General features: G+C 39.2%; 2 protein-coding genes across 2 annotated transcripts in view; one reads left to right on the top strand and one right to left on the bottom strand.

The window, feature by feature from the left end:
- The window catches only part of HS3ST4 (heparan sulfate-glucosamine 3-sulfotransferase 4), a 441509-nt gene that overhangs the window by 317792 nt on the left and 96355 nt on the right, over positions 1-27362 (top strand). The gene's annotated exons all lie outside the window — the stretch shown is intronic.
- Positions 21683-22348, bottom strand: LOC118831545 (ATP synthase F(0) complex subunit C2, mitochondrial). The gene has a single exon (XM_036738926.1). It carries the CDS (start codon positions 22292-22294, stop codon positions 21869-21871), a length of 426 nt encoding a protein of 141 aa, XP_036594821.1. The 5' UTR covers positions 22295-22348; the 3' UTR covers positions 21683-21868.

Here is a 27362-nt window from a genome sequence, read left to right as displayed (position 1 = left end):
ATTAATATTCTGTAGAGATGGAGAAGTGAGCATATACCTTAGTTCCTATTTATGTTTTCTTGATCACCTGTTTTTGTTGTCTAAAGCATTTGGTGTCCTTCTTCTACAAATTGGTTTCTAGGATAAGCTAGCATTGCCCTTGGTTTTGTACTTGATTTTCATTGGTTAAACTTCATTAGGGAATTGTGATAGTCTTGGTTGAAGTTTGTTGTTTTTTTAATTTCCTATCTTTTCAGCATTAATAGCTAGTTTAAGTAGGTCAGGCTAGAATTGTTTCAATTTTATACCATATTTTCTTCCAGTTTTAAGGCATTAAGGATTAGAGATCTGGCCCCAGAGTCAAAGATCTGCATTCAAGTACCACCTCTGATACATACTGGCTATGTGAGCCTGAGGAAAACACTTATGCCATTGGTAGCCAGAAGCAACTTTCTAAGGCCATCAGTTTCAGAGCAGGTAATTCTATTCATTGGGAGAGAGAGTTTCTCCTTTGGGGTTCCCTACACTTGATCAAATCACAGATGTGATATAAAACTATATTTTTAAGTTTTAAACTTTCATTGATACCTTTTTTAAAAAAAATCAACTTGGTTTTTAAACATATTCCTTCCCTTCTCCAGTGAGCCATTCTTTGTAACTTGGAAGAAAAAGCTTCTCTTTATTTTGATTCTTTCTTCTAATTTGGTATTAATTTTGATTTTTGCTCTCATGAGTTGATGCACAGACCTACAGAAGTAACCTCGACATAGGTTAACTAGTTGTGTCCTACCTGTTAAGAAAGAATCAATTGAATTTTTGGTGAAATATCCTCCAGTGCCTCCTGACTCTTGTTGAGAACGTACTCATGATAGGTAGATTGTGATGTTCTGTATGCTCTATGAGCATCTGGCCTCTTGTGTTTCTTATTCTAGATCCATATTTCCCAATATACTTCTTGCCCTCCTCTATTATATCTGCCTTTGATTCAAAGTCACCGATTGTGAAAGTATCACTTGAATTTGGAGGTTCTCATCGAGTTCTTGGTAGTCTTTCTGAATCCTACTCATCCTCTGCAGCACACATTATGCAGAAGCTTTCATTATTTCCGGGGTGGTCTTTTATGTAACAACAATGTTGCTAGCAGCTATTGTGGGGGGTGAAAGACCAATAACACCAGCACACAGGAGGGTTGCTAGAACAGGTTCTTTGATCTGCTTTTCTAAGGAAATAAACTTTAAGAAGTTACAATTAAACATACACATATCATTCACTTAGTTCAGGGGAAAAAGTCCACACCCTGAACTTCAGAGAGAATACAAACAGAAATTACAAACATACATTATATAAACAGAACAGACACAAACCAGTCTGTCCATAGCAATACATAGTTACCAGAGAAGCAGCAACATCTGTGTTTTCAAAGCCAGGGGTGGGGGCGGGGGGCTGCTTCAACAGCTTGCCCAGTCTTGTCAACAACACTCTTTCAATGAGTTTGCCCCCAAAGGCAAAACACTAACCTCAGATCTTGTATACATGTCTCAGGGTTAAAGGGTGCCACAGCCATGTAACTCAAAGCCATGTGAACCAGGCCTTCCCTTGACATAAGCAGGTCACCAAAGACTCCTGATTCAATCAAAGATTCCTTAGTGCTGGGAGGCCACTCAACAAAAGACAACAAAAAGTTCACTTTGCTAGCCATTACATATGAAAGGCAAGACTGATCAAAGGTACTCGATTACCTTAGCATTCCAAAAGAGAAAACAATAAAAAAAAATCCCACCTTAATTACCATAACATTTTGTACATGTGCATAGCAATAGATTGTCAAGTGTTCCATGTATTAGTGTATCTTCTTGCCTTTGGACACAGGATCAGATCAGCTCTACCACCTCCTTTATTTGTGTCTCTGAGGAGATCACATGGGTCATCCTTCCATTTAGAGGCAGTTTCCTTCTGTCTTCTGGTTGGTTTCATTTATAGTGAGAGTGTCAATATCAGTATTACTCAGTTTGTGCGGCTGTATGCCCACTCTTTCACTAGACAAGGATCTTATATTTAGAATACCAGCAGTTAAGTTGACATCTATAGACCGTTTAAAAAAATGGAGAGACTGATAAGTCATGGTCAGGGAGACCACTTAGGTTTTGTTTTATGCCCTCCTGAGGTACAGAGAGCATTTTGCTTGAAGGCTGTGAAAGAGGCTATTAGGACTGGCACGGGATGAAAATATTTAGAACTCCAAGGACTTTAAAGATTATATAAACCATTCACTTTACACAGGAGAAACTGAGTCCCGGTGAAGGGAAATGATGTACCAGTCCCTGGAGGGGAGAGACTGGTAAGGCGTGATCAGGGCACTGTGCCCTGAACATTTTAGTCTTCTATATAATACCTCTCAGTATCACCTCATGACCTACCAAGTAGAGTATAAATTCCTGATGGCACTCAAGACTCCCTGCATTCCAAACTATCTTTCTAACCTTATCCCCAGTTATTGCACCCATAAGCTAAATTAGACTATTTGATGCTCCGTATGGAAATCATCCATTCTTTCACGACTCACCTTAGGTGTCTCCCCTTCCAATGTAGGCTTCCATGACACATACCCTCCTGAAAATGATCTCACTCTACTAAAATTTCTTATAGCATGTTATCTTGACCTTGTCTTTGTTCTTATCAAATTCTGCGTTGCATATAATATTATAATGATTCGTATACATGTATTCTCCCTGTACCATTAGTTTGTAAGTTCCTTGATGACAGAGACTGTCATTTTTCATTTTTGTACCTGCCATTAACTTGCACATGTTAATTACATTTTTGTAAAAAAAAAATGGAGTTTGATTGAACCAGGAAACTGTTGCATATGAAAACTATCCCATTCATGCTGAATCTTCCTCATTCAAAGGGAAGAATCACACATTTTTAGCAATGGAAAAAAAAAAAACTTTAAGTGTCATTTAGTCCAGCTAATAGAAAGTACCGCTTTAGCTCTCCTGACAGGTGGTCATTCAGTTTCTGCTTGAATAGTTTCAGTAATGAAGAGCAAGTGACTTCATCATTCCTTGGCCTCTAGAAACTTGGACTTTGCCTTTGGGAGTCTAGATGCTGTTAGGTAAGTTTTTGTATTATCTTACTGAGAACCAGGTCTCTGAGTGATGTCTTATCTCACATCCTGACCTGTTGCAAACCATGTTGACACCCTTATGTCCTCTTCCTCAAACCTACCTCCCCACCCGCCACCCCTAGCTTTTCTTGAAATGTTGTCTTTCTGTGTTAAAATATAAGCTCTCTGAGGTCAGGGACTATCTTGCTTATTTGTTCATATTTGCAATCCCAGGCTTGGCACAATGCCTAGTATATAGTAAGCTTTTAATAAATGATTTTATCATTCCTTCATTCATGACCTCATACTTTCACTAGAAAATCCTTGGTTATCTGTTGAACTGAAATCCATCCCTTTTATCATGTTAACTTTTATTCATTGTGTCCAGTCTGGCCTTTTGGAGTTGAACAGAATAATTCTAATATTTCTCCCATGTGACAATACTTTATATGACTAAAAGTTGTTTCACATCCCTCAGCTGGTCCTAAATCTTCTCTTTTTTTAGGCTGATCACTCTCAGTTCCTTCAACCATTCGTTATTTGACATAATTTCTGCCACCTTTGTCATCCTCTGGATCTCTTGATCTATTTCATGCAAAGGGCATTAGTATCCTTCCTTAGCTGTGGGAGGATGAACTGGATATAGCACTCCAGATGTGATAGTTAGGCTAATGCTAAGTACAGTATGGCTTTACTTTATGTGCTCTAGACAAATACGACATTATTAATATAGCCTGAGATTATATTAGTTTCATTAGCAGCTACCTTGCTGTCACCTGTTGTGCTCAATGAAAACCCTCTCCAAGGCATTTTCCACCTCTGTCAAGCCTGTATTCCCCTAATCCTATATTTGTACATTGTATTTTTTTTATCTCAAATGCAAGACTTTTCATTTATCCCTCACACACTAAAACTTTCAGTTGGTATTTTTGATTGATTGATTGAATTGTCTCTTTTTGGTTTGCGACCAGCAGTCTACATCTTGATTCTGTTGATTGTTAATGCTACCTTGCTCTCCCATTTTGGCACCACCTGAAAACTTTATTAACATGCTTCCTTTAGAAAGGAAGTCTCTGATAAAAAGATGCGAATAGCACAAGACCAAAGAAAGCGAGTCCTCTGGCACACTACTACCACCAGGCTGATGTGGATCTGTTAATAAATGCTTGTAGGGTGCAGTTGTTCAACCTCCTGTGTATTCATTCAACATTATTATCATCCAGTCCATATTTCAACATCCTGTCCAGTTGGATATCTTGTGGGTACTTTTGTTGAATTGAGATGCATAATTTTTATGACATCCTCCTGCTCTTTGCACCTGGTAACAAAATTAAAATAGGACCTGAGGGTAGTTTATTTATTTTTAGTCAACCCATATTAGCTCCTAATGAGCACCACTTTTCCTTTGTTCACAAACTATTTGCATAATAATGTGCTCTAGTATTTTTCTGGGAATTAACTTTTGCCAGTCTGCCATTTTGCTGCCAATTCTCTAAAAATTCTCAAAAATGACAGGCATTTTAGCATCATTACCTCATATTTCAGGTGTTTGCTTCTGAAATTGTCACTGATACCCATGAAGTCTGACTTCATCTAGGTTGGCATTTGGCTGGAGGGAAGGGGAGGAGGAAGATAGTTCTTTCTTGCTGTCTCCAAGACTAGAAAAAAGCATAATATTTATGTATGTTTTAAAACACTGAAGCAGAACAGTGACTGTTTGCCTACCCACATAATAAAACAGATGCAGCATTTCTTGGCCTTCTTGTTTATTTGTTGTGTTGTTGTTTTAAACCAACAAAAACACAGTTCAGTTGTTATAAAATGGAGTCTGTCTCTCTATCCTCCCATTACAAGCTTTAAAGCTCCCTGGTAGGAGGATGCAATCATTTCTGTTATTCAACCTCCTTAACACCCATTATTCCTCTGTTGTCCCTCCATAATAGTTTCAATCCTTTCAGTTGTTGATTGCTCTCCTATTACCCTGGGTACTGCTTTAGGATAACATCCAAATGCATTGGAAGGGTTGAATTTATTTACTGTTTTTCCCTTAAAAGCTTTTTAGCATGATACAGCAGGAGCAGTTTTATTTGGAGAGACATTCTTTGCAGCTTTTGCATATATATGTGTGTGTGTTGAAAATAAATCTCCCCCCAAATTAAACCCAACTCTATGCAATGGAGAACTTTAGTATTGGATTTTTTCCTTCCTTCCTTCTTCCTTCCTTCCTTCCCTTCTTTCTTCCCTTCCTTCCTTCCTTCCACCCTCCCTTCCCTTCTTTCTTCCCTTCCTTCCTTCCACCCTCCCTTCCTTCCTTATTCTTTTCCCTCCCTCCTTCCCTCCTTCCTTCCCTCCCTCCTTTCCTCCCTCCCTCCTTTCCTCCCTCCCTCCTTTCCTCCCTTCCATCCATCTATCCTTCCTTCCTCTCTCTTCTTCATTCTCTCTTTTCCTCTTTCCCACTCCCTCCATCCTTCCCTTCTTCCTTCTTACTATTTTATTTTATTTTTTACATTCCATTTTCAAACTGTCTACAGGAATAACTGTCCTCTGGGGAAATGAGAATGCTCTAAATTGCTCAATTCATTCAAATCAATATTTAGAGTGGTTTGGACTTTAAACCTCACACTATTCTAATGCTGTATCATTTTACACTGGAAAAACTTCTTTTTTCCCAGGAAACCTATAATATTAACATCGAACGTTATTAACGGCTTTCTAGCATTGACCAATTTAATTTCACGTAGCTACGAATATAGCAGATAATAGTCAAATGTTAAGAATATGCTATTATTTTTCAAAAGTGTGCATCTTTTCTATCTTTAAAAGGGAATTTCTACAGCTGCAGATACATGTTTGGTTATAAATATACACACATACATACATATGTTCTTAAAAAAAGAGCACTGGACTTGGAGTCCTAAGAACTGGGTTCAAATCCCACTTCTATTACTTATTGGCTATGTGACAATGATCAAATCTCTTAACTCAGGTGTGGGGAACCTGTGGCCTAGAGACCACAGATTCTCAGTTAGGATTCAGTCAAAGGGCTGCACCTGGGGGGCCACATGTGGCCTTGAGGCTGCAAGTTCCCCACCCTGTCTTAACTGCTTTGAGTCTCAATTTCCACTTCTGTAAAATAGGGCCAATATGACTTGAATAATGTACTGATATCAGAATTATTTTAAAGAAAGCACCTTGTAAACGGTAATGTATTTTGTAAATGCAAGGCTGATGATGGTGATGATGATGATGATGATAGGGTGAATGTGGAAGATTTATAGGAGGACGTGGGCAAGAATACCCAAAGACCAAGAATGTATGGGAGATTAGTGATCTGCCTCACTGGAGGGAATAGCCAAACCAATGAAATCATAGATGAAAAGAAGTACGTGCAAACGTAGAACTTTTCAACATAGGGTATACGTTGAACATGGCAATGTAACATAACAGAAAGTCACCAACATTGCGATCTGAAGACATGGGTTTGAATTCTGTCAGTGCCATTTTTAGTTCTGTGTCCTTAGGCAAGTTGTTCAACCTCTTTGAGCTGCAGTTTCTTTACCTTTAATGGGTAATATTGATCATTGTACTTGCAAAATAATTAATATTTGTATTTATGTTCTCATAGTATTGCTGTGAGTTTCAAATGAAAGTGAATGTAATGTCTTTCATGAACTATAAAGTGCTTCATAAATGCCATCTTTTGTGATTATCATTGTTATTTTACTTATAACACATTTGACAATTGCATACTATGCTTGTTATGGCAAATTGGAAATGAGACAAAGCATGTTTCTGTGGAAAAGGAGCAGGGGAAGCAGAAACTCTATATGTGGCACATGTGCATGAAAGACAGCCTTGTGGGTTACTCCAAGAATGAATATAAGTTTCATTTCTATCCATTGGAAGTGGGTCCATTTTAGACATGAAAAAAATTCACAGTCAGGTATTGGTTCAGGTGAGAAGCACTGAGACACTCTGTATTGTGGAGGAGACACTCTGGTCACGAAGTCCATCAGAAGTCCCTGTGCAACTCTGCCATTTACTGTCAGAAAGACTGTGGCCAAGTCACATCCCTATTCTAGCTAGGCCTTCATTTCCTTATCTACATATAAATAGGAAGTTGGACTAAACATCTCTTGTTTTTCAGAGTTTCTACAAATATTTGTACTCTGAGGTACAAAGTAATAGAGTAATAATGAGAATTTAGGTTTCTTGAGTCCCATTCCAGCATTCTCAGCCCTCCATAGGGATAGTGTGATTAAGATCCCTTTAGAGAGAGCATCCATACTTAGAACAAGGGCAAGGGCAAGGGGTGGACTAAAGGAGACTCCACGTCTCTTCCAGCTCTGAGATTCATTGAAGCAAGAAAATGAAATCTTCTAGTGAGCCTCTAGTATGAAATGCAAATTTGGTTTTTTTTGTAGTATTTACCCATTTTAATTTTTTTTAATTTATTTTTTACTTTTAGTTTACAACACTCAATTCCACAAGTTTTTGAGTTCTGAAATGCAAATTTGTTAACATGACATTTAAGGCCCTCTAACTTCTAGCTCTAGTCTCCCTTACTAGCCTTACTTAATTCACTGTGCTTTGTGTATCCTGTGCTGCCACTAAACTGGACCAATGGCTGTTAGCTCACCTTGTTCTGTGGTCTCCTGCCTTGGCATTTACATGGACCATCCTCCTTGCCTGGAATGAGCTCCATCTTGATTTCTGCTTATTGATGTCCTGCTCTTCCTTCAGGATACAGCTTGTGTGCCGCCTCCTCCCCACTGAAAGGGATAATTCTCTCTTCAAAATTCCTAAAGCCCTTTGTCTAGATTTCTCCTTGGGGACAATCATATTCTGCATTTTTCATTCTTTGTTGTGCACAAGTGCTATCATCACTGTTTGATGGTAAGTTTCACTAGGTATAGAATGGAATCACTTTCATCTTTGTTTTCCAGACTTCCAGGACAGAGTTTCATAGGACATATAGGACATATTCCATAGAGTAGATGCTTAATAAATAATTTTGAAATGCATGAGATGCCAAGTGAAATTGGCTTCGAAGGATGGGGGGAATGTCAATAAATGAAGATAGGAAAATAAAGGCATTTCAAGAATAGGATATACCTGAACGAAGTTTTCGAGTCCAGTACTGTGAGATATATTTGTGGAGTGTTTTTTTTTTTTGGGAGGGTGGCAAATATGTTGAGTTGTATCGTAAAGAGAATGTGACAGAAGTAGTTTGAGTTAAGTATGGAAAGGTGAAATAGGGACAGATTATTATGGCCTGTGAATGCCAGAATAAGAATTTGGGACTTTATTTTGCAGGCAATGTAGGCATCCTTGCCATTGAAGAGCCATTGAAGATTTTTGAGCAGTAGTGGAAACATACAAACTTACCACTTTGGCCTCTAAGACTTTTCCCACGTGGGCTTCAGCCTGCTTTTCCAGACTCTTACTCTGCGGTACAGACAAACTGGACCACTTGCTGTCCTCTGAATGTGGCATTCTGTTTCTCACCTTTGCCTTTGCCTTTTGCACAGGCTGTCTCACGTACCCGGAGTGCATTCCATTCTCACTTGTACCACTTAGAAACCTATGCTCTCTTCAAGACTCAACTTGGATGCCACCTCCATCAGAGTACCCTGATCCTCCTTTTCGTTAGAGAGCTCCTCTCAAATTACCTTCTGTTTTTTTTTTTCTGTGCAAATATTGAATCCCTCCAGGAGAATGTAAGCTTCTTTAGGGCAGGGATTGTTCATTTGTATCCTCAGAACCTAGCACAGTGCCTTGTACTTAGGACATTTCAGTGTCTATTGAACTGAGTGACTTGATCACCCTTGTACACCAGAGCAGAACAATCTGGGTCTAAGGGTCGTAAATGATAGATAGGAGGAGGAGAGGCTGGCTGCAGGGAGATGGGTTAGTCAGTTACCGCAATAATCCAGATGAGAGGTAATTAGGGCTTGACCTTGGGTTGTGGGCAGTAGGAATAAAAAAGATATGAATTCTGGAGAAATTGCAGAGATAGGATCAGTAGATCTTGGTAACTGGTGGGATATAGGGGATTGGAAGGATATGGGGAACCAAAGATGACCCCAACATCATGCATTACTGAGACGATGGTGGTGTCATTGATGAAGCCTGGGATTGTAGTCAATGTATAATGAAAAGAACCCCAAAAGCAGAGCCATTGACCTTGGTGAACATACTTTGAAATAGGTCATTTGAAACAAACTGCATGAGTTTTCTCTATGGGCCATCAGAGTGGCATGTGTAAATTACTATTCAGAGGAGCCATGTCCATAGGACTCCTAATAAACATTAAAAAAGCAGTCCCTGTCCTGAAGCACTTACAGACAAACAAAGGCTGATAAATAGGATACATAGAAACAAAATAACCACCTGGGGGTGGGGAGTGGGGAGGGGGGAGGGTTGAATGGGTTTTCTTCTTAGAAAGAAGATCAATGCAGGGGGCTCTCAGAAGCTGGATGCTTTGGGGGAAAGATGTGTTCTCTGCCCCTGCCAGATACACTTTTTAGGTTCATAATGTGCATTCTCTGAATTAAAAACAACATGCTAGTCAAGCAGCAGCACAGGACAATAAGTGGAATAATTGAAAGGAAAATGTCAAAGTCAAACTTGGTTCATCCAAAACCATTCACAAACTCCTTTCCCATTAAGAAAGAAAACTTCAGGTTAACAAGTTAATGACACCTGCCTGCAGTACAATTAGCTAGTGCGCAAATCTCATGCAGGCTGATTGACACCTGCAGAAACCATATGCAGATTTCCAGGACTCTACTGCGTGGTGAGAACACAGGCAGACATCTCCTCTATACCTATGGAGCCCTGCTGATGTCAGGATCACAGAATGTTAGAGTGGGAAAGGGCTTCATTGCAATGGAAACACAATACCAGAGCTGAGAGAGACCTTTGTTAGAGCTGGGATGGAAACTATTCAGTGTCGGAGCTGGGCGAAACCATAGAGATGGTCAAGATGAGTGGTTCTCAAAGTATGGTCTGGGGATCCCTGGGTGTCTCCAAGATATTTTTAAGGGGTCCACAAGGTCAAACCTATATTTATGATACTGCATTGTCTTAATCTCTTATACGGTAAATATCGATAGACATAACCCTTATGAGCAAAACCTCTTTGGGGTAGGGGAGGGGTGGGTTCTGGGTGTTCTTAATCATTTTTGATAGCGTAAAGGGTTCCTGGCACCAGAAAGTTTGAGAACTGCTGACCTAGCCTAGATTACTTTCCACCCACCCAGCCAGAGAAGTGGAAGTGATGTGAATGATGTCACTGTTAATGGCAGACATGAAGTGAAAACCGTGGTCTCTTGATACTTTAGTCCAGTGTTCTTTTCATTGTACTGGGGATGAGAGGCTCAGAGATCTCTAGGGACAGACAAAGTAGTCTTCTTAAAATGAAGGAGTAAGAAGCTGACCCACCTATGGTCTTTTGGATTTAGTCTGGACTAACTTTTTGTACCATTGTCCTATATGTCCGGCTCAGGCGCAGGGAGAACGAGCAGAGATCAGATTTAGTAATAATAAGAGGGCCTGAAATTGTACCCCTGCCTGAACTACATTCACATTTTTCTGGTTTTAACCATACAGTGGGAGAGACAGCAGACCGTAATTCAAATCAAGAAACATTTTCTGGATACCTGCTAGGTGTCAACCCTGCACTAAATGTTTGTGAGCTGGACTCCACATGTGCATTATCTTTTATTTCATTTGTTTTTTTTTAATTAAAAGGGTGATATTAACAGTTAATGTTCTTCTCTCCCTATAGGCAGAAAATCCCTTCATTGTCTTTGTGTTGACCCCTTTGTCCTACAGGGGTCCAGGCCTCCATGAAGGTCTTCAGTCCTAGCCACTTCATATAAGCAAGTGACTTCTTTTGAGAGCTTGGTTTTCTCTTCTATAGTGGTGGTGGTGGTGGTGGTGGTAGTAATAGCAGTAGTAGTAGCAGTAGTAGGTAGTGATATCAACGACATAATGATTATTATAACTCAATTTGTACAGTTCTTTAAGATTCATTATACTTTTTCCTCACAACAACCCTATGAGCTAGGTCACACAAGTGTCATTTTACTAATGAACAAATGAGGCTCAGAAAGATTAAGTGACTTCTCTAGGATTAATTAGCTAGAAGGTAGATTCTGACTCTTCTACCCAATGAGGTAGATAGGCTGATGACCAAATCCTTTCCTTCTCCAGGTTCTATCCCCTATTGATGTCATTTATTTCTCTACCCCCAACCCGACTGCCTCAAGAGCATTGCACATGCCTGTCTTAGAATATCAGACTTGGGAGGGAATAACATAATAAATAACTTGCCCAGGGTCATCTAGTCCAGAGAAGTCATACTGCCTGCAGACCGCATATGGCCTACAAAACTCCAGAAACAGACTGAAATGTAATTGAGATGTGTTTAATAAAATAAATAAAAATACAACACATTGTAAATCATGTTAATTTGAGGTTTTCTAAGTCAATGTGCTGCCTATTTCTATTTGAATTTGACATCACAGATTGTAGTCCATCATGTAACTGAACAGGGATCTCCTCTGTGACACAAAGGGTAGAGGCCTGGATTTGGAGTCACAGGACTCTAATCTAGACTCTTTTTGCTCTATGACCTTGGATAAATAACTTTATCTTCCTAGGCTTCAGTCTTTTCAGGAGGGAGTTGGGCTGTGATCACCTGCAGGTGGTCATGTAACTACTCTGGTTGAAAACATTCAGGCATCTGAGTTTGGTAGTTTCACTTGTGAGGCCCAGCAATTTCCATTCACTGGGATAGCTTGGCACGGAGGAAAAGCCTTTGATGGGGAGACAGGATGGAGACCTGGGTTCCTACTTCATTCTCCAGCCAGCACTCATCAGCTAACTCATTAGCTTCACCTCTCTGGGCCTCAGTTAGCTCATTTTTAAGTGGAGACAGCAATATTTTGCCTGCTTAATGTTGGGGGAATGGATCAGATAATTACCTATAACACCTTTCTGGCTTACTTGTTCCCTATATATAATAGTCCATCCTATGCTTCAGTGCCTTTGCATGGACTGTCTCCCATATTTGGGATACTTTCTCTTTACCTCTTGGAAATGTCCTTCAGCGATCAGCTAAAGTGCTATATCCTCCATGAGGTCTTTCTTGGTTCCCCCTGTTGCTGTTGTGCTCAAATAGTCAAATCAAGTACACAAGCATTTATTTATCAAGGGCTTACTATGTGGGAATACAAAAACAAACAAGAAAGCTAGACCCTACCCTCAAGGAGTCTGCATTCTGATGGGGAAAAACAACACATAAAAGGCAGGGTACCTACATGAGAAAAGAATGAAGAACGGCTGACCTGTGTACATCTTCACAAAGAAGGTTCCAAGTGGAACTCACCTGTGGGAGGAGGGAGTGCTGGGGTATCTTCCAGGGTGAGTGGGCAGCTGAGGTATGGCGAAGTCCAGAGAATTGGACAGGAGCCTGAGAAGGTGCTGGGAAAATACTTTGAATTTGTTGGTACGTAGTTTATTATTTCAACTGCCTATATATGTTGTTTTCCTTCGGTAAAATGTAAATTCCTCTTTAGAGACAAGGGCAGTTTTATTTTCTTTGCATTCCCAGCACCTAGCACAGAATCTAGTTCATGGTAGGCATTTAATAATTGCTTGTTAAATTGAATTTAATTATTATCTCTGATTCTAAGACAATCTTGACAGGCTATGTCTGAAACTAATATTGCTTTGAGGATTTGGGGCATTGAGATCTACCTATGTGACCTTGGGCGAGTCACTTTCTTTCTTCAGGCCTTAACTGAGGAAGTTGGACTAAATAATCTGGAAATTCCCTTAGACTTCTAAATCCTATAAACCTATGATTTCATATCAGGGAGTTTACAGGGTAGAGAAATAAAGATTTACATAGCACCTACTATGTGCCAGGCACATGGTAAGGGCTTTACAAGTATTATTCATTTAATCCTCATAGCAAGTCTGCAAGGGAGGTGTTACTATTATCCCCCTTTTACAGTTGAGGTAATTGAGTTTAAATGACTTGCCTAAATTCACACAGTAAGTGTCTTGAGCCTGGATTTAAACTCAAATCTTTCTGACCCCAGACCCTCTACTCCATCCACTGTACCACCTAGCTGCCTCTAGAGCTTAGAGGCTAGAGGAGGCTTTCAAAGATAAATTGACAAGAAACCCAGGTGTCTATTATAAAATCCAAATGAGATGAACTTTTATATGAAATTACCATTAGGATGTCATAATATTTTGAATATGAGATGAACTTTATTAAAATGAATATCTCGCATTTCTCATGTGCTTTGATGTTTACAAAGCATTGCTCTTCATTACAAATCTGTGAGGTAGGTAGCACAAATATTATGATTCTATTTTGTAGATGAGGAATCAGAGAGGTGATGTGCTCAAGATCCCGCAGTTAGTTAATAGAAGAATAGAGAGTTATATCTCTTCAGATAATCACTCAAGTGATCTCCGTAATATACCATATTGTAATTAATAATAATCGCTAGCAACTATATAGCACCTTAAGGATTGCAAAGCACTTTAAATATGTTTTTGTAGCCCCTTAAGGTTTGCAAAGCACTTTAAATGTTTTCTCTGTTGATCCTGGCAATAGCCTAGAGAGATAGGTGCTATTATTATCATCACCATTTTACAGTTAGAGAAACTGAGGCAGAGAAAGGTTAAATGACTTGTTCAGGGTCACAGAACTAGTAAGTATCTAAAGTAGGATTCAAACACAGGTCTTCTTGACTCTGAATCAAACATTCTACCCACAGCTCCATGTAGCTGAACCATCCTCCATATGATAATTCCTATTTAGTAATTTTTCTGATGTAAAGAAAGAAAAAAGAAAAGGCAGACATGTTCATCTGTATCTGGCTGAATTTCAGAAGTACAATGCTGCCTTGATTTTATGAGCCTGTGATTCGAATCCAAACTGTCTTCTCTTATATGGCTCCAGTCTACAAAGAACTCAAAGGATTGTACCCTTTTTACAGCTCTGTCTTTGAATTTATCTAAACAAGTTTGGTATCTATTTAAATGGTCGCTCTTGGGATAACAGGTTCCATAAGTTTACTACCTGCTGTGTGGAGTAGGACTTCCTTTTATTGGTTCTAAATTCAATCCAATAAACTTAGCTTGCTCGGCTTTCAAAGGAACCTTCTCATTTTCATTCCAGTGATCTGTGATATGGAGATGAAATCTCTGTTTACCTTCTCCATTTCATTAAGTATTTTTCCATGTCTTCACCCTTATAGGCATTAGCAGTGGCAAGGAAGAGGAGGAACGTGGCTGGCAGGGGGAAGACAGTGAGGCTTAATGGAAAGAGCATTGGCTTCAGAGTCAGAGGACCTAGGTTTGAAATCCAATTCTTCGGATTATTGTTGTTGTCTGTCCTTTGTTTTCCAAGAGGACTAATGACATCGCAGGGTGGGGTCTTGACTTGCTCAAGAATTGGATTTAAGTGAAGCAGAGTTACACAAAGCCCTCAGAGTCATCAAAATCTGGCAGTGAGACAAAAGTCAAGATGACTGGTAATGGCTCAGGATGCAGCGTATGACCTTGGCATCTTTGATGTCTGGCCAAGCTCTAAGCACTCCATAAACGCCTACCTCAGCTGCCATCATGGCTATTGGAACAAATGGTTCTCATCCACCTATTCTGCCAGGGGGAAGTCTTCACATGCTTGGGGTAAACATTCCTCTAACTCACGGATGAGTTTGAGGCCTGTTGGTTACTCTCAATCTGGTTTGGCCTATCGGCTGAGACAATTTTATTGGGGTGTGAACACAGCATATACTGGCTTTGTGGAGCCACAGGTGAGAGGGACAGGTTGGATGAGCAGCCCTGCTAAGGACTCATACCAGAGGTGCTGGTCTCCCTGAACACTCCATATACCCCCCTTCAAATTATTACCAATGTAATCATGGATAAGTCATTTCTCTTTTGGATTTCAGTTTCCTCATCTTCTAAATAAAGGGATTGGATTCAATTGCTAAGATCTCTTGAAACTCTAAGTTACATGTTCCTATGACCAGTTGAGGTTCTTTTTCCCTTTGGAACACCCGAAGGACATTTCTCCCCAGCCTCACCAACCCTGCATTTTCTGTGCCCTACTCAGAGACATAATCTTAGGTTAGGGAGAGTATGGCTGACTTTTGATATGAATAAACACAGTGACACAGAATCCCAAAAAGCCAATGAAAATAGGCTGCATTACATATGGACAATAATATTAAGTGATGTTCGGTTCTAAGAAACTCATGGTTTTCCTAGGCACTGTCTCTGTGGCTTACCAACCAATTTATGTATAATATCTATGGGAAAAGGGACTATCACTTATTGAAATATTATACCTACCCCATCACCTAGCATAGTGTGTGAAGAGGGCTGATGCTAAATACATATTTCTTAATGTTGTCATTGATCCTAAGAATTGAAGTGTCTTATAGAATTGTGTACTTTAATATTCCAGGGGCTTTATCGTCTCATCAATGTGGGTATTCCTTCTTTCAGTGCAGATTACAACCCATCTATGTCTTTTCATCCTGTGGGATCCTTGTCAGTGTCTGTAGAAAACATGTGTATGTGTATATATACATATATATATACATATAAGTATATGTGTATATAGGTATGATCTATAATTTAATTTTTAGGTACCACTGAAATCCTTAGGATGTCTACTCACTAGCTTTCACACTTGCTAAATGGTCTCTTTTCTGACTACATAATTACTTTGATGACATTTTATATGAAGTATGCCACAGGAGAGAGAGTTCTGGGCTCAGAGTCAAAATGATCTGGTTTCAAATCCTACCTCTGCCTCTTAATACCTGAGTGATCCTGGTAAGTCACTTAGATTTCAACATGTTCTGGTGGAAGGAGCTCCCAACCCAGTAGTTCCTCATGATGATGAGATCTCAGATCCCCAGGTAGTTGCCTATCCCTTTTGCCATTTCTTACATGCAGGTTATCATTGGAAGTGTTTCTCTATTCTCCTTTTGGTCACTCACAACTTTTGGTCCATTGGAGAAGGTGATACTTGGAGATTCACAGCCATACTACATGGCTGCTGCAACAGTTGAATTGAGTTGAGTTGAATTATTCCAGGGAACAACTTGTCAAATTTTTAATGTGGAATTTAGTTTAATAGTGTCTTCCTTTTATTTTTCACTTTCTAAAACATTTTTATTTAAAGTTATGAGTTCCAAATTCTCTCTGTCTCCTTCCCTTCCCGCTTTCCCCCTCCCTGAAATGGTAAGCAACCTGTGCTATCATGTAAAACATTTCCATATAAACATTTTGTACAAGAAGAATCAAACAAAAAAAAATGAAAGTAAAAAATAGCTTGCTTCATTCTCTATTCAAGCAATGGCAGTTCTTTCTCTGGAGGCATGTAGTACGCTTTATTATTATTCTTTCGGGATTGTCTTACTTAGATCGTTGTATTGTTGAGAATAGCTAAACCATCCACACTTTTTCATGGAACAGTATTGCTGTTACTGTGTAGTGTTCTCCTGGTTCTGTTCACATCACTCTACATCAGTTCATGTACATCTTTCCAGGGTTATCTGAAATCATCCTGCTTGTCATTTCTTATAGCACAATAATATTCCATTACAATCATACCACAGCTTGTTTAACCATTCACAATTGATGGGCATCCGTTTGATTTCTAATTCTTTGCCATCACAAAAAGAGCTGCTATAAATATTTTTGCACAAATAGATCCTTTTCCCTTTTTGGGGGGGATATTTTGGGGGCTACAGACCTAGCAGTGCTATTGCTGAATCAAATGGTATGCACAGTTTTGTAGCCTTTTGGCATAGTTTCAAATTGTTCTCCAGAATGGTTGGATCAGTTCACAACTCCACCAACCGTGCATTAGTGTCCCAGTTTTCCCACATCTCCTCCAACATCCAACATTTTCCTTTTCTGTCCTATTCAGCTTGTCATTTTTAAAAACAATGACAATTTACTAAATGCAGTGCTGCCCAGTGTCTTCTACCTGCTCAGTTCTGGGCCTGGGTCATTTTCCATCTCCTGTATCTGTACCAGATAGACCAGGCCTCTTAACTGCATGTGATAATCTGCATTTAGTCATGCCCTTAGTATTTATTGTATGGTTTGCCATTCTGACTTCTTTTGAGTAATCATGGACGTCATTTAGGAGGCCCTATGTTATCCTGGGGTTTGATGAAATCATCTGACTGGAGTAACTGGAGTGCCTCACCTTTTATACAAAGAATCGCCCTTCCATAAGGACCTTGCATCCATGACAGTGACAAATACCTTTTGGTGAGATACATCTCTCTGTTTTATGGATTTCTTAATGTTAATGATCAGAGGATCTTTTTAAAAATGGGATTATATCTGAGGGAGACTTTATCATGGAATCCTTTCTGATGTTAACAGATCTATGCAAGCAATTAATTCTCATCTCTGTTTTACAGAATAGCCTTTCAAATAGTTGTAAGAAGAGAGTCTTTAAGGTGGCTTTGTGTTGTACTGAGTCAAATGCTTTAAAAAAAATTAACAAGCAGTAAGTAAAGTAGGCAATGGTATTCTTCACACATTTTTGTTAATTATGTGGATTGTAAAGATATTATCAAATGCAGAGAATCATTTGGAAAAGCCTGGCTCATCAAGGCCCACATTTGCACTGCAGTAAGAAAGTATCAGGAGTCATCATGGAACAGCTTGGTATATACCATGGAAAAATTACTGGAATCAGAGGACTTGAATTCAAATCACTACCTCATTGACCTTGGGCAAGTACTCCTTAGTCATCAGTTTTCCCATCCCTAAACTGAGGTAGGTCAGACTAGATGTCCTCTTAGGTCCATTTTAACCTAAAGTCTATCATCCTGAAAAGATCTGGGCAAGTGTGTCACAGAATTTCTTGTATTTTCTTCTTTTGACAGTTGTTGGCACGTTAAGTACGGTTATCTTCCCTGGTTGTTTTTGTGCCCGTATTCATCTTGAGTACTGCAAAAGAAGATGAACAAGTGTCCTGTAAAATGATGTTTTTTTTTTCCTCTGGGCATCTGATGAATTCTTTTATTCTCCTTTCTAAGGAAAACAACTGAAGGGCTAGCTTTCCATTTAGCTGCAACTTTTTAATGCTTTCTGCTTTTATCCACAGTAAGAATGTTAATGTAAATTTGATTATGTTTTCTTACAACAAAGTCCTCAACAGACTTTTCCCTTGCGTAGAGGTCTCACATTTATAGTATCTACAAATCAATTTGCTGATAGGGCATTGAATCAGAGGATCTGAATTCACATCTCACCTCTGTTCCTTAATTTTGTGTCTTTAGGTAGTCAATAAAGCAATAAACATAATGTACCTACTGTGGGACAGGTATTGCACTAAGTACTGAAGATGCAGAGACACATGTGACTGAAACCCTGCATTAAAGGGTCTTACATTCTAGTGGGAGAAACAACAGGGAAACATATAAGTACAGCATAAGCGTAATATATTAAAAGTGAATACACGGTAGTTTGGGGAGGGAGCATATTAACTTCTCTGGGCCTCACTTTCCTCATTTCTAAAATGAGAGGATTAGATAAAATAGCCTTTAAGATACCTTCCAGTTTTAAATTAATGATCTTGTGGTCTTATTATTGGGATACTAAAAAGGGTGCTATTCTTTTTTAAAATTATTTTTAAGATTTATTTTTAACATTCTTTTTTAAAAATTTTGAGGTCCAAATTCTCTCCCTCTCTCGAGTCCCTCCTCAACTCATTGAGAGAACCCATTGAGAAGGCAAGCAATATTGCTATCAGTTATATTTGTGAAATCATGGAAAATACATTTTCATATTAGCCATATTGTAAAAAGAAAAAAGAAAAAGAAAGAAAGTGAAAAAAATTATACTTTAGTCTTCACTCAGACTTCATCATTTCTCTCTCTGGAGGTGGGTAGCACTTTTCAACATGAATTCTTCTGAATTGCCTTAGATCATTATATCGTTCAGAGTAGCTAAATCTTACACAGTTGATGACTATTACAATATTGCTGTTACTGTGTACAGTGTTCTCCTGGTTCTGCTCATTTCACTTTGCGTGAGTTCACATAAGTCTTCCCAGCTTTTTCTGAAACCATCCTGCTCATCATTTCTTCTAGCACAATAGTATTCCATAACAGTTCACACACCACAACTTGTTCAATCACTGTCCCCTTGTTTTTCCAGCATAGTCTTTAAGAATGTAGAGTCTCTATCATGAAGAATTGAAATAGGTAAGATTTTTTTGGAGCACTAAGTAATTGTTGTTTTAAAATTATATTTTATGGGTTCATGATCTAGGAGTAAAAGCTGATACTATGAGTAATTTGGGAGAGCAAGGAATAGTTTACTTATCAGATTTATGGAAAAGAAAAGAATTCATGGACCCAACAAGAGATAGAGAGCATTACAAAATGCAAAATGGATAATTTTGATTATGTTAAATTGAAATGTTTTTGTACAAAAAAAGCCAATGCAACAAAAATTAGGAGGGAAGCAGAAAATTGGGAGAAAATCTTTGCAAATAGTATCTCTGATAAAGGCCTCATTCCTAAAATATACAGGGAACTGAGCCAAATATATAGGAATACAAGCCATTCCCCGATTGAGAAATGGTCAAAGGATATGAACAGGCAGTTTTCAGAGGAAGAAATTAAAGCTATCTATAGGCATATGAAAAAATGCTCTGGATCACTACTGATTAGAGAAATGCAAATCAAAACAACTCTTAGATACCACATCTCTCCTGTAAGATTGGCTAAAATAACAAAGCAGGAGGATGATAAATGCTGGAGAGGATGTGGGAAAATTGGAACATTGTTACATTGCTGGTGGAGTTGTGAGATGATCCAGCCATTTTGGAGAGTAATTTGGAACTACGCCCAAAGAACCATAGGAATGTTCATACCCTTTGACCCAGCAATACCACTTCTAGGGTTGTATCCCAAAGAAATCACACAAGAGGGAAAGGGACCCATATGTACAAAGATATTTATAGCGGCTCTCTTTGTGGTAGCCAAGAATTGGAAATCAAAGGGATGCCCATCAATTGGGGAATGGCTGAACAAGCTGTGGTATATGAAGGTAATGGAATACTGTTGTGCCATAAGAAATGGGGATGATACGGACTTCGTAACAACCTGGAAAAACCTACACGACATAATGCTGAGTGAGTGGAGCAGAGCCAGGAGAACATTGTACATAACCACAGATACATGGATTCCGTGAGGACCAACACTGACAGACTTCGCTCTTCTCAGCAACGCAAGGTGCAACGACAACTCTAGGGGATTCACGATGGAGAATGCTAACTTCATTCAGAGAAAGAACTGTGAAGTTTGAATGCAGATTGAGGCATACTACACGCTCGCCTTTTTTCTTCTCTTTTGTTTTTGTTTTTGTTTTTTTTTTTTTTGGTTCTGTCTCTTCTTTCTCATGATTCATTCCATTGGTCACAATTCTTCTCCACAACTTGACTAGTGTATAAATTAATTCAATGCGAAGTTATACATGGTAGTTATATGAGATTCCATGCCATCTTGGGGAGGGAGGGGGGAGGGAGGGGAGAAAATCTGGAACTCAAAATTATGTAGAACCGTGTGTGGTAAACTAAAAATAAAAAAATAAAATATTTTTAAAAAATTAAAAAAATAAAATTACATTTTACCGAGCTAGCTAATTTAGTTAAAAACCAATTCTTGAAATTCACAGATGAGCTATCCCTTTACCCTGGGATCATTACCCACAGGTGGCAGTACCCCTTGGCATTTGACCCAAGGAACCACAGATTGGATACCCAGGTTCTCATTAGATATCGAGGCCCATTCATCTTTCAGATAATGAGGGATATAGAAGAACATTAGGGGCTTGAAGAGAATGTTACCCTACCAATTGACCAAATTCCATTACTTTTGGTATTGGTGGTATTACCTATGGCCTTGATCCTCTAGCTGTCTTGATTCATCAGGAGGACCAAAATTGCTTCTAGTGACTCTCTGACGTTTCATTAAGGGAGTAATTTCTCAGATTTGTCTGCTCTTGTTTCTTTATCCTCACTAGTGCCATCTTGACTCATAACATGGAATATTCTCCCCTCCTCTGGGGCATGATGGTCAGCTGTCTGCTTCTCAGTTAACACAAAACCTTTTCCTTGTGCAAGGTCAAACTTTCCTGCCAATTAAAATGAAACAAAACAAAACAAAAAGAAACAAACAAGAACTTCCTGCCCATACATTTCTTCACTGCTTTCCAGAATCCTTCCTTACTCTATACTTCTTTGACCTCTCCTAACCTGCTTGCTTGAAAAAGACCTGTTATATGCCTCGGTCTCTCCTGCATAACCCTTTGATTCTATTCTGTGTGTGCTCTTGGATCCATCTCTGTATCTGGTATTTCAGGCTTCTCTCATGCATCCTTGCATCTTCCTTCCTTCCTTTTTTTTTTTTTTTGCTTTTTCCATGAATAGTTTGTATTTTGCTTTTATCCCCTGAGCATACTATTGAAAGCTCACCTATTCTTCTTTGATCTAGTTATACTACTCTTGGAAAAGGGTTTTTTTTTTTTCAGCTTATTAATACAGTATTTATTTGTCTTCCCTCTGTCAAACCCTGAGCCCATGGCTTTCCCCAGGGCTGCCTGGTAAGATGGAGGGGGAGGTATACACAGGCTGAAAAGAGACATGGAAGGACCAGGACGAGGAGGAACATTCAGAAACGTTGGGGGACAGAAATGGCTCCATCACATGGCGAAGAGGATGAGGAAGGCCACCATCAGGCAAAAGAGCCCCATGGCCTCAGATAGGGCAAAGCCCAGGATGGCGTAGGAAAAGAGCTGTTGCTTCAGGGAAGGATTCCTGGCATAACCGATGATAAGACTTCCAAACACAGTCCCAATCCCAGCTCCAGAGCCGGCCACACCCACAGTGGCAGCCCCAGCCCCAATGAACTTCGCTGCTGTGTCAATGTCCCTTGAGATGGCACTAGTTTGGAATCCACATCTGGGGACAAGTGAGGTCAAGGGACCTGATGCTGCCAAAATGCTGAGGTTCTCATCTGTCCGAACCTCTGGCCGTTTCAGTACCACTGCAGTTAATGGTCTACTCAGCATCTGAGAGCTGCTCCTCACAAGGGCAGGGGTAGAGATGAACTTGGCGCAGGCGTACATTCTCAGGGGGTGAGGAGCAAAGCTGAAGAGCTGCCGGCAGAGCAGAGGAGACAGAGAGAGCTGGAAAAGGTTTTAATAGGGGGTGGGAGGGGGAGGGGGAAAGAGGAGTTTTACTTCTCTCCACATTTTGTATCCCGTTAAACAGGAAGAAGTCCACATTCCTGGAAAAGTGTGGTTAGGCTTTGTTTCCTTTGTTCAATTCGATCTGGCTTCATTTCTGTCAAGTAACTCACCAGGTGTGATGGCAGGCATATGGTCCAAAGTATAGGATGATGTTTTAGGACTCAGGGGGTCTAAATTCTGTAGTCCTGGTTCACTAATTAGTTGTTTGACTCTTGGGCTATTCAGTTTAGTTCAGTTCAAATCAAATTAACAAGTATGTATGAAGTATCTTCTATATTCAGGGCATAGTTAGGTGGTACGGTGGCTAGAGTGCAGGGCCTGAAATCAGGAAGCCTCATCTTCCTGAGTTCAAATCTGGCCTCAGATGCTTACTACCTGTGTGATCCTGGACAAGGCGCTTAATTAACCCTTTTTGCCTCAGTTTTCTCATCTGTAAAATGAGCGGGCTAACCACTCTAGTCTCTTTGCTAAGAAAACCTCAAATGGGGTCATGAAGAGTCAGCCACGACTGGAAATGACTGAACAACGACGACATCTGCAATATTCAGAGCATTGTTCTAGGCATGGGTTAGAGTCGGGGGAGATTAGAGCTTTATGTAGAGCCATGTATTAAATGCTCAATCTCTTGTTGAGTACTCAAACATACTTTTTAAAATAGTAAGAGGCATGGAAAAACTTGAGGCTTAAAGGAAACATTCCCCCTATTTACTAATGACGAGTGTTGACCTTGGAGTTGGGAGAGAGCTATACTCAAATTCTATCTTTAGCCCTAAACTAGCGGTTTGACAATGGGTAGTTCATATACCCTCTCTGAGCCATGGTTATCACATCCCTAAAATGTGTATGATGATATCTTTACTATTTAGCTTACCATTTTATTGTGAACATCAAATACAGAAGTAACTCATTCTGGCATGAAAGAAATTTGAGATTTTGGAAGTTTATGCCAATGGAATCTAAGCTCTGATAGGTTCAACTAAGCTGGAAAAATTTAAGCACGGCTCATATGAGGACATACGTGTTTCATAGCAGTTTATTATGATTTTAAATTTCTTGTTATTGTCATTTTTTGATACTGAGTCTCCCTATCTCTCCCAGGCTGGAAGTACAGTTGCCAATCACAGATGGATTCCTCTCCTGATCAGCATGAGAATTTTAATCCACTCTATTTTACCAGCTTGGGACAGTTTGCCCCTCTTTAGGCTGGCTAGTGGTCTCTCTCACTCCCAGGGACTCATCATCTTGATCCCAGACTTACTGTGGACGCCTGATCAGCTTAGCTTAACTGTAGCTTAGAACTTCCAGGTCAAGCGACCTTTGAGGTATTAAAGAATTACTGGCATGTAATACATACAAAAATAAGTAAGATACAAAATAATACAAGATAAGTTAAAAAATACATGTCTGGCACAGTGGATAGAGAGGCAGCTTCAGAGCCTGGAAGAACCTGGGTTGAGGTCCCACTCCTGACACATACTGGCTGTGTGATCCTGATAGGTCATTCACTTTCTCAGGGCCTGTAGCAGTGGTGTAAGATTAAAAACGGCAGAGCAGAGACTAATCTTGGTTTGGGTACTTTCCTCATCAGGGAGGTCTTTATACCATAGAAATTACAGGTCCTGTAAAAAAAAGTACATAAAAATGCTGCAGAGTTTTCCATGAACACAGTGAGGTAATAAGAGCTCTGGTCTTGAAGTGAGAAGACTGGCATTTAAATTCCAGCTCTGATGTTATCTTTCTTTGTGACCTGGGACAAATCACTGAGCCTCCATCTGTCTCGCAGGAGTGTTGTTAGAAAAATGCATTATAAACCTTAAAGTGCTTTGGGAATTTGATTCATTATTGTTATGTGAAATTCAAGGGGGAAGGTCATATTGACTAAGGGAATCAGGAAAGTTTCAAGTAGAAGGTAGCAGGTAGCATTTGAGTTGTGCTAGTCAGAATTTCAACAGGTGAAGGTAGGATAGAGCATTCCAAGCAGAGGGGACAGCAGGAGCAAAGTTGGGAGAACCTAGGTCAGCAAGATACAGTGGAAGATCTGCTAGGTTGGGAATTGGTGGTGGCTAGGTTCAAATCCCAGCCCTGACACTAGCTGTGTGGTTTCAGGCTCCTCATCTACAAAATGAGGGAGCGAGTAGATTTGAAATTGGAAGGGACCTTTGAGGTTATATGGCCCAACATCCTCATTTTACAGCTAAGAAAATTGGGATTTAGAGAGGTCATGGGAAGCTAAGTGGCTGAGACTTTTTGAAGTCAAGAAGAGTCATCTTCCTGAGTTCAAATCTGGCTTCAGATACTTAATGGCTGTGTGACTCTGGGCAAGACACTTATCCCTATTTTCCTCAGTTTCCTCATCTGTAAAATGAGCTAGAGAAGGAAATGGCAAACCACTCAAGGATCTTTGCCAAGAAAACCCCCGATGGGGTAATGAAGAGTTGGACACAATGAAATGACTCTCTTTTTGTTGTTAAAACAGAAGTCATACAGCTAATAAGTGTGGGAGCTGGGATTTAAACCTTGATCTTCTTGACTCATGATGCTTCTAGATGACATCCCTTAAATGTCTCTATTCATGCTCCTACCATCTTTTTGTTAAATCACCTTTGCTCCTCATTTGACTACTTATCACATCCATAACCTCTACTCAATTCTGGAACAGGTGCTAATAACAAAAGTTCTAGCTCTGTGCCAAAAATCTGATCTTCCATTATAAAGTGAATGATATTGGATTGTGAGGTGTGCAAATTTAGGCTCAAAACTGAATTACTCCTTTTCTGTCCGTGCCTTTACTAAAATACTGATTGTGTTCTTTTCAACAATTTCTTTTCATTGTTATTATTGTTAATTAATGTTAACTAATTAACATCACATTTTGTTTTTACTATTATTCCTTAGCAATGAGTTTTTGCTTTTAAGGCCAGGTTAAAGTCTTGTATATTCCACATGTAATCTTCTTTTGATTACTTTTTAGTCATAAAACAAAGGTTAATTTAAAAGGCCAAGTGGTTTTCTCTCTGCAGAAATCAGAATTCATCTTTTAAAATTTTATACAAAGACATAAAGCTCATTTTCCGTAAATATCACCATTTGAGTTCACTTTCTCTATGAGTTCCTTAGAAAACTACTCTAACATCATCCACTATCATCTTGCTATATGTTATCACCACCTGTTCCATGAGTCTAGAATATTTTTATTGGGTGGTGGGGTGTGTGTGTTAATTTTTGTAGCCCTAAATAGTAGGGTTCTGTCTTTTGCATAATAGTAATCGCTTATGAACAGCTTCAAAGGAAGAATAAATTGTGTTATAGTAATAGCCTCAGCTTTCCTAAACTCATTTTTTGTTTCAGTAAATTTATAAAAACTTTTAACTTTTCTGTACTTGTATTTGTTGAAAGCTTTGGCTGTTTTTATGTAATTGGTATGTTTTCCTTCAATGATTGGAATAATTTCGTACCATTAAAAGATTGGTTGAAAGTATTCAGTAGTAAATAAAAAAATGGATATTCCAAGGAAGTAAGTTTGAGTTGGAATATAAAGGAGTAATATGGAATAAAGCTCCAATTTGGAATTACTTGCCTGGACAAGTAATTTCAGCTCTCTAAAAGTTGGTTTCCTCATCTGTACAATGGTGATAAAAGCCTCTACCTTCTTACCTTGAAAGGTAGTTTAATCTAGTGGATTGAGACTTGGCCTTGGACCTGAGTTCAAGACCTGCTTCTGACAATACTGGCTGTGTGGTCCTGAGTGAAATCATTTTTCCTCAAAGTGGTCTAGGTTAGTGGTGTCAACATGAAATAGAAAAGGAGGTTGGGGAGAGTCACTAAACCATATATAAAGATTCCTGCAGGCCACATATTGACTTAGAAAATCACATATTAACATTATCTATGTTTTATTTATTTTGTTAAATATTTCCCTATTATATTTTAATTTGGTTTAGACAGTACTCAGGAGTGTTGTGGGCCCCATGTGGCCCACAGCTGAATGTTTGATATCTCTGCTCTAGGCAACTCTCTCAAGTGCAGAGAAAGTTGATACCGTCATTGGTGGAGGGAGTTTCCTTATGTAGGAATGAACAAATGAAATCACCAGTTCATTGCCTTTCCTTAACCCTTCTTACCCTTCTGGGGCCTTTGGGGGATCAAACATTATCATATGCATGAAAGAACTTTGTAAATTACAAAGCTCTCTGAAAACATGAGGAATAGTTCCTTATGGTAGATGAACCAAAATGGAGAATAGTAGCGTGTCTTGATGCCAGTTCCCTTCCCACCCCACCCCTCCTCTTATCTATTTATCACATATGAGTTGTCCCTCAATGAGACTTCAGCCTGATAAACTGGTCTTTAAACGATGATTGTTTCTGACTGAAACTGTACCCTTGAACCTTTCACTTTCCTTAATGTCAAACTTCAATGATTTTACCCTTTTGCAAGGCTCTGATTTCTTTTGCTTCCCAAAACCATTTTACGATTTTATTTCTTTAGTTCCTCAAAATGATGATGTCTATGAGTTGGGAAAAGCATCTCTCCCTTGACTCTTGGCAAATGCTTTTATTTAAAGTTCTATCAGACTTCATTGCTGAATTAGGGTTCCGTTTGTGAAGGTTCTTCCATTTTATAGGACTACTGTACTCTAAAGAAGGCGTTATTACATGAGAAAGTCTGCTCCCACATCTTTTCTCTGAGGAATTCCTGGGATTAATTGCATGCTGCAGTTCCCAATGGCTTCCATAAAATTCAGGAGCAAGTGGAGGTCTGCCAATTTTCTAGTCAATTTAATCCATGAGAATAACAAAGTTGTATGAATCGGGCCAGATGAATTCACTTTTGGGTCTGAATTATCTGGTTTGTCGGTCTTCATGGAGTTGTAAAATGAAGGATTTGGATTAGATGAAGCCTAAGGTCCTTTCTAGCTCTAAAATTATCTGATGGAGGAGTCATG

Source organism: Trichosurus vulpecula, chromosome 9 (genome assembly GCF_011100635.1).
Source record: "Trichosurus vulpecula isolate mTriVul1 chromosome 9, mTriVul1.pri, whole genome shotgun sequence".
Classification (NCBI taxonomy): domain Eukaryota; kingdom Metazoa; phylum Chordata; class Mammalia; order Diprotodontia; family Phalangeridae; genus Trichosurus; species Trichosurus vulpecula.
The sequence above is the reverse complement of the archived record's forward strand: the minus strand, read 5'-3'. Positions and strand labels throughout refer to the sequence as shown.

Coding starts and splice junctions, on each gene's coding strand:
- LOC118831545 (XM_036738926.1), bottom strand. CDS start 22,294: ATGTACGCCTGCGCCAAGTTCATCTCTACCCCTGCCCTTGTGAGGAGC.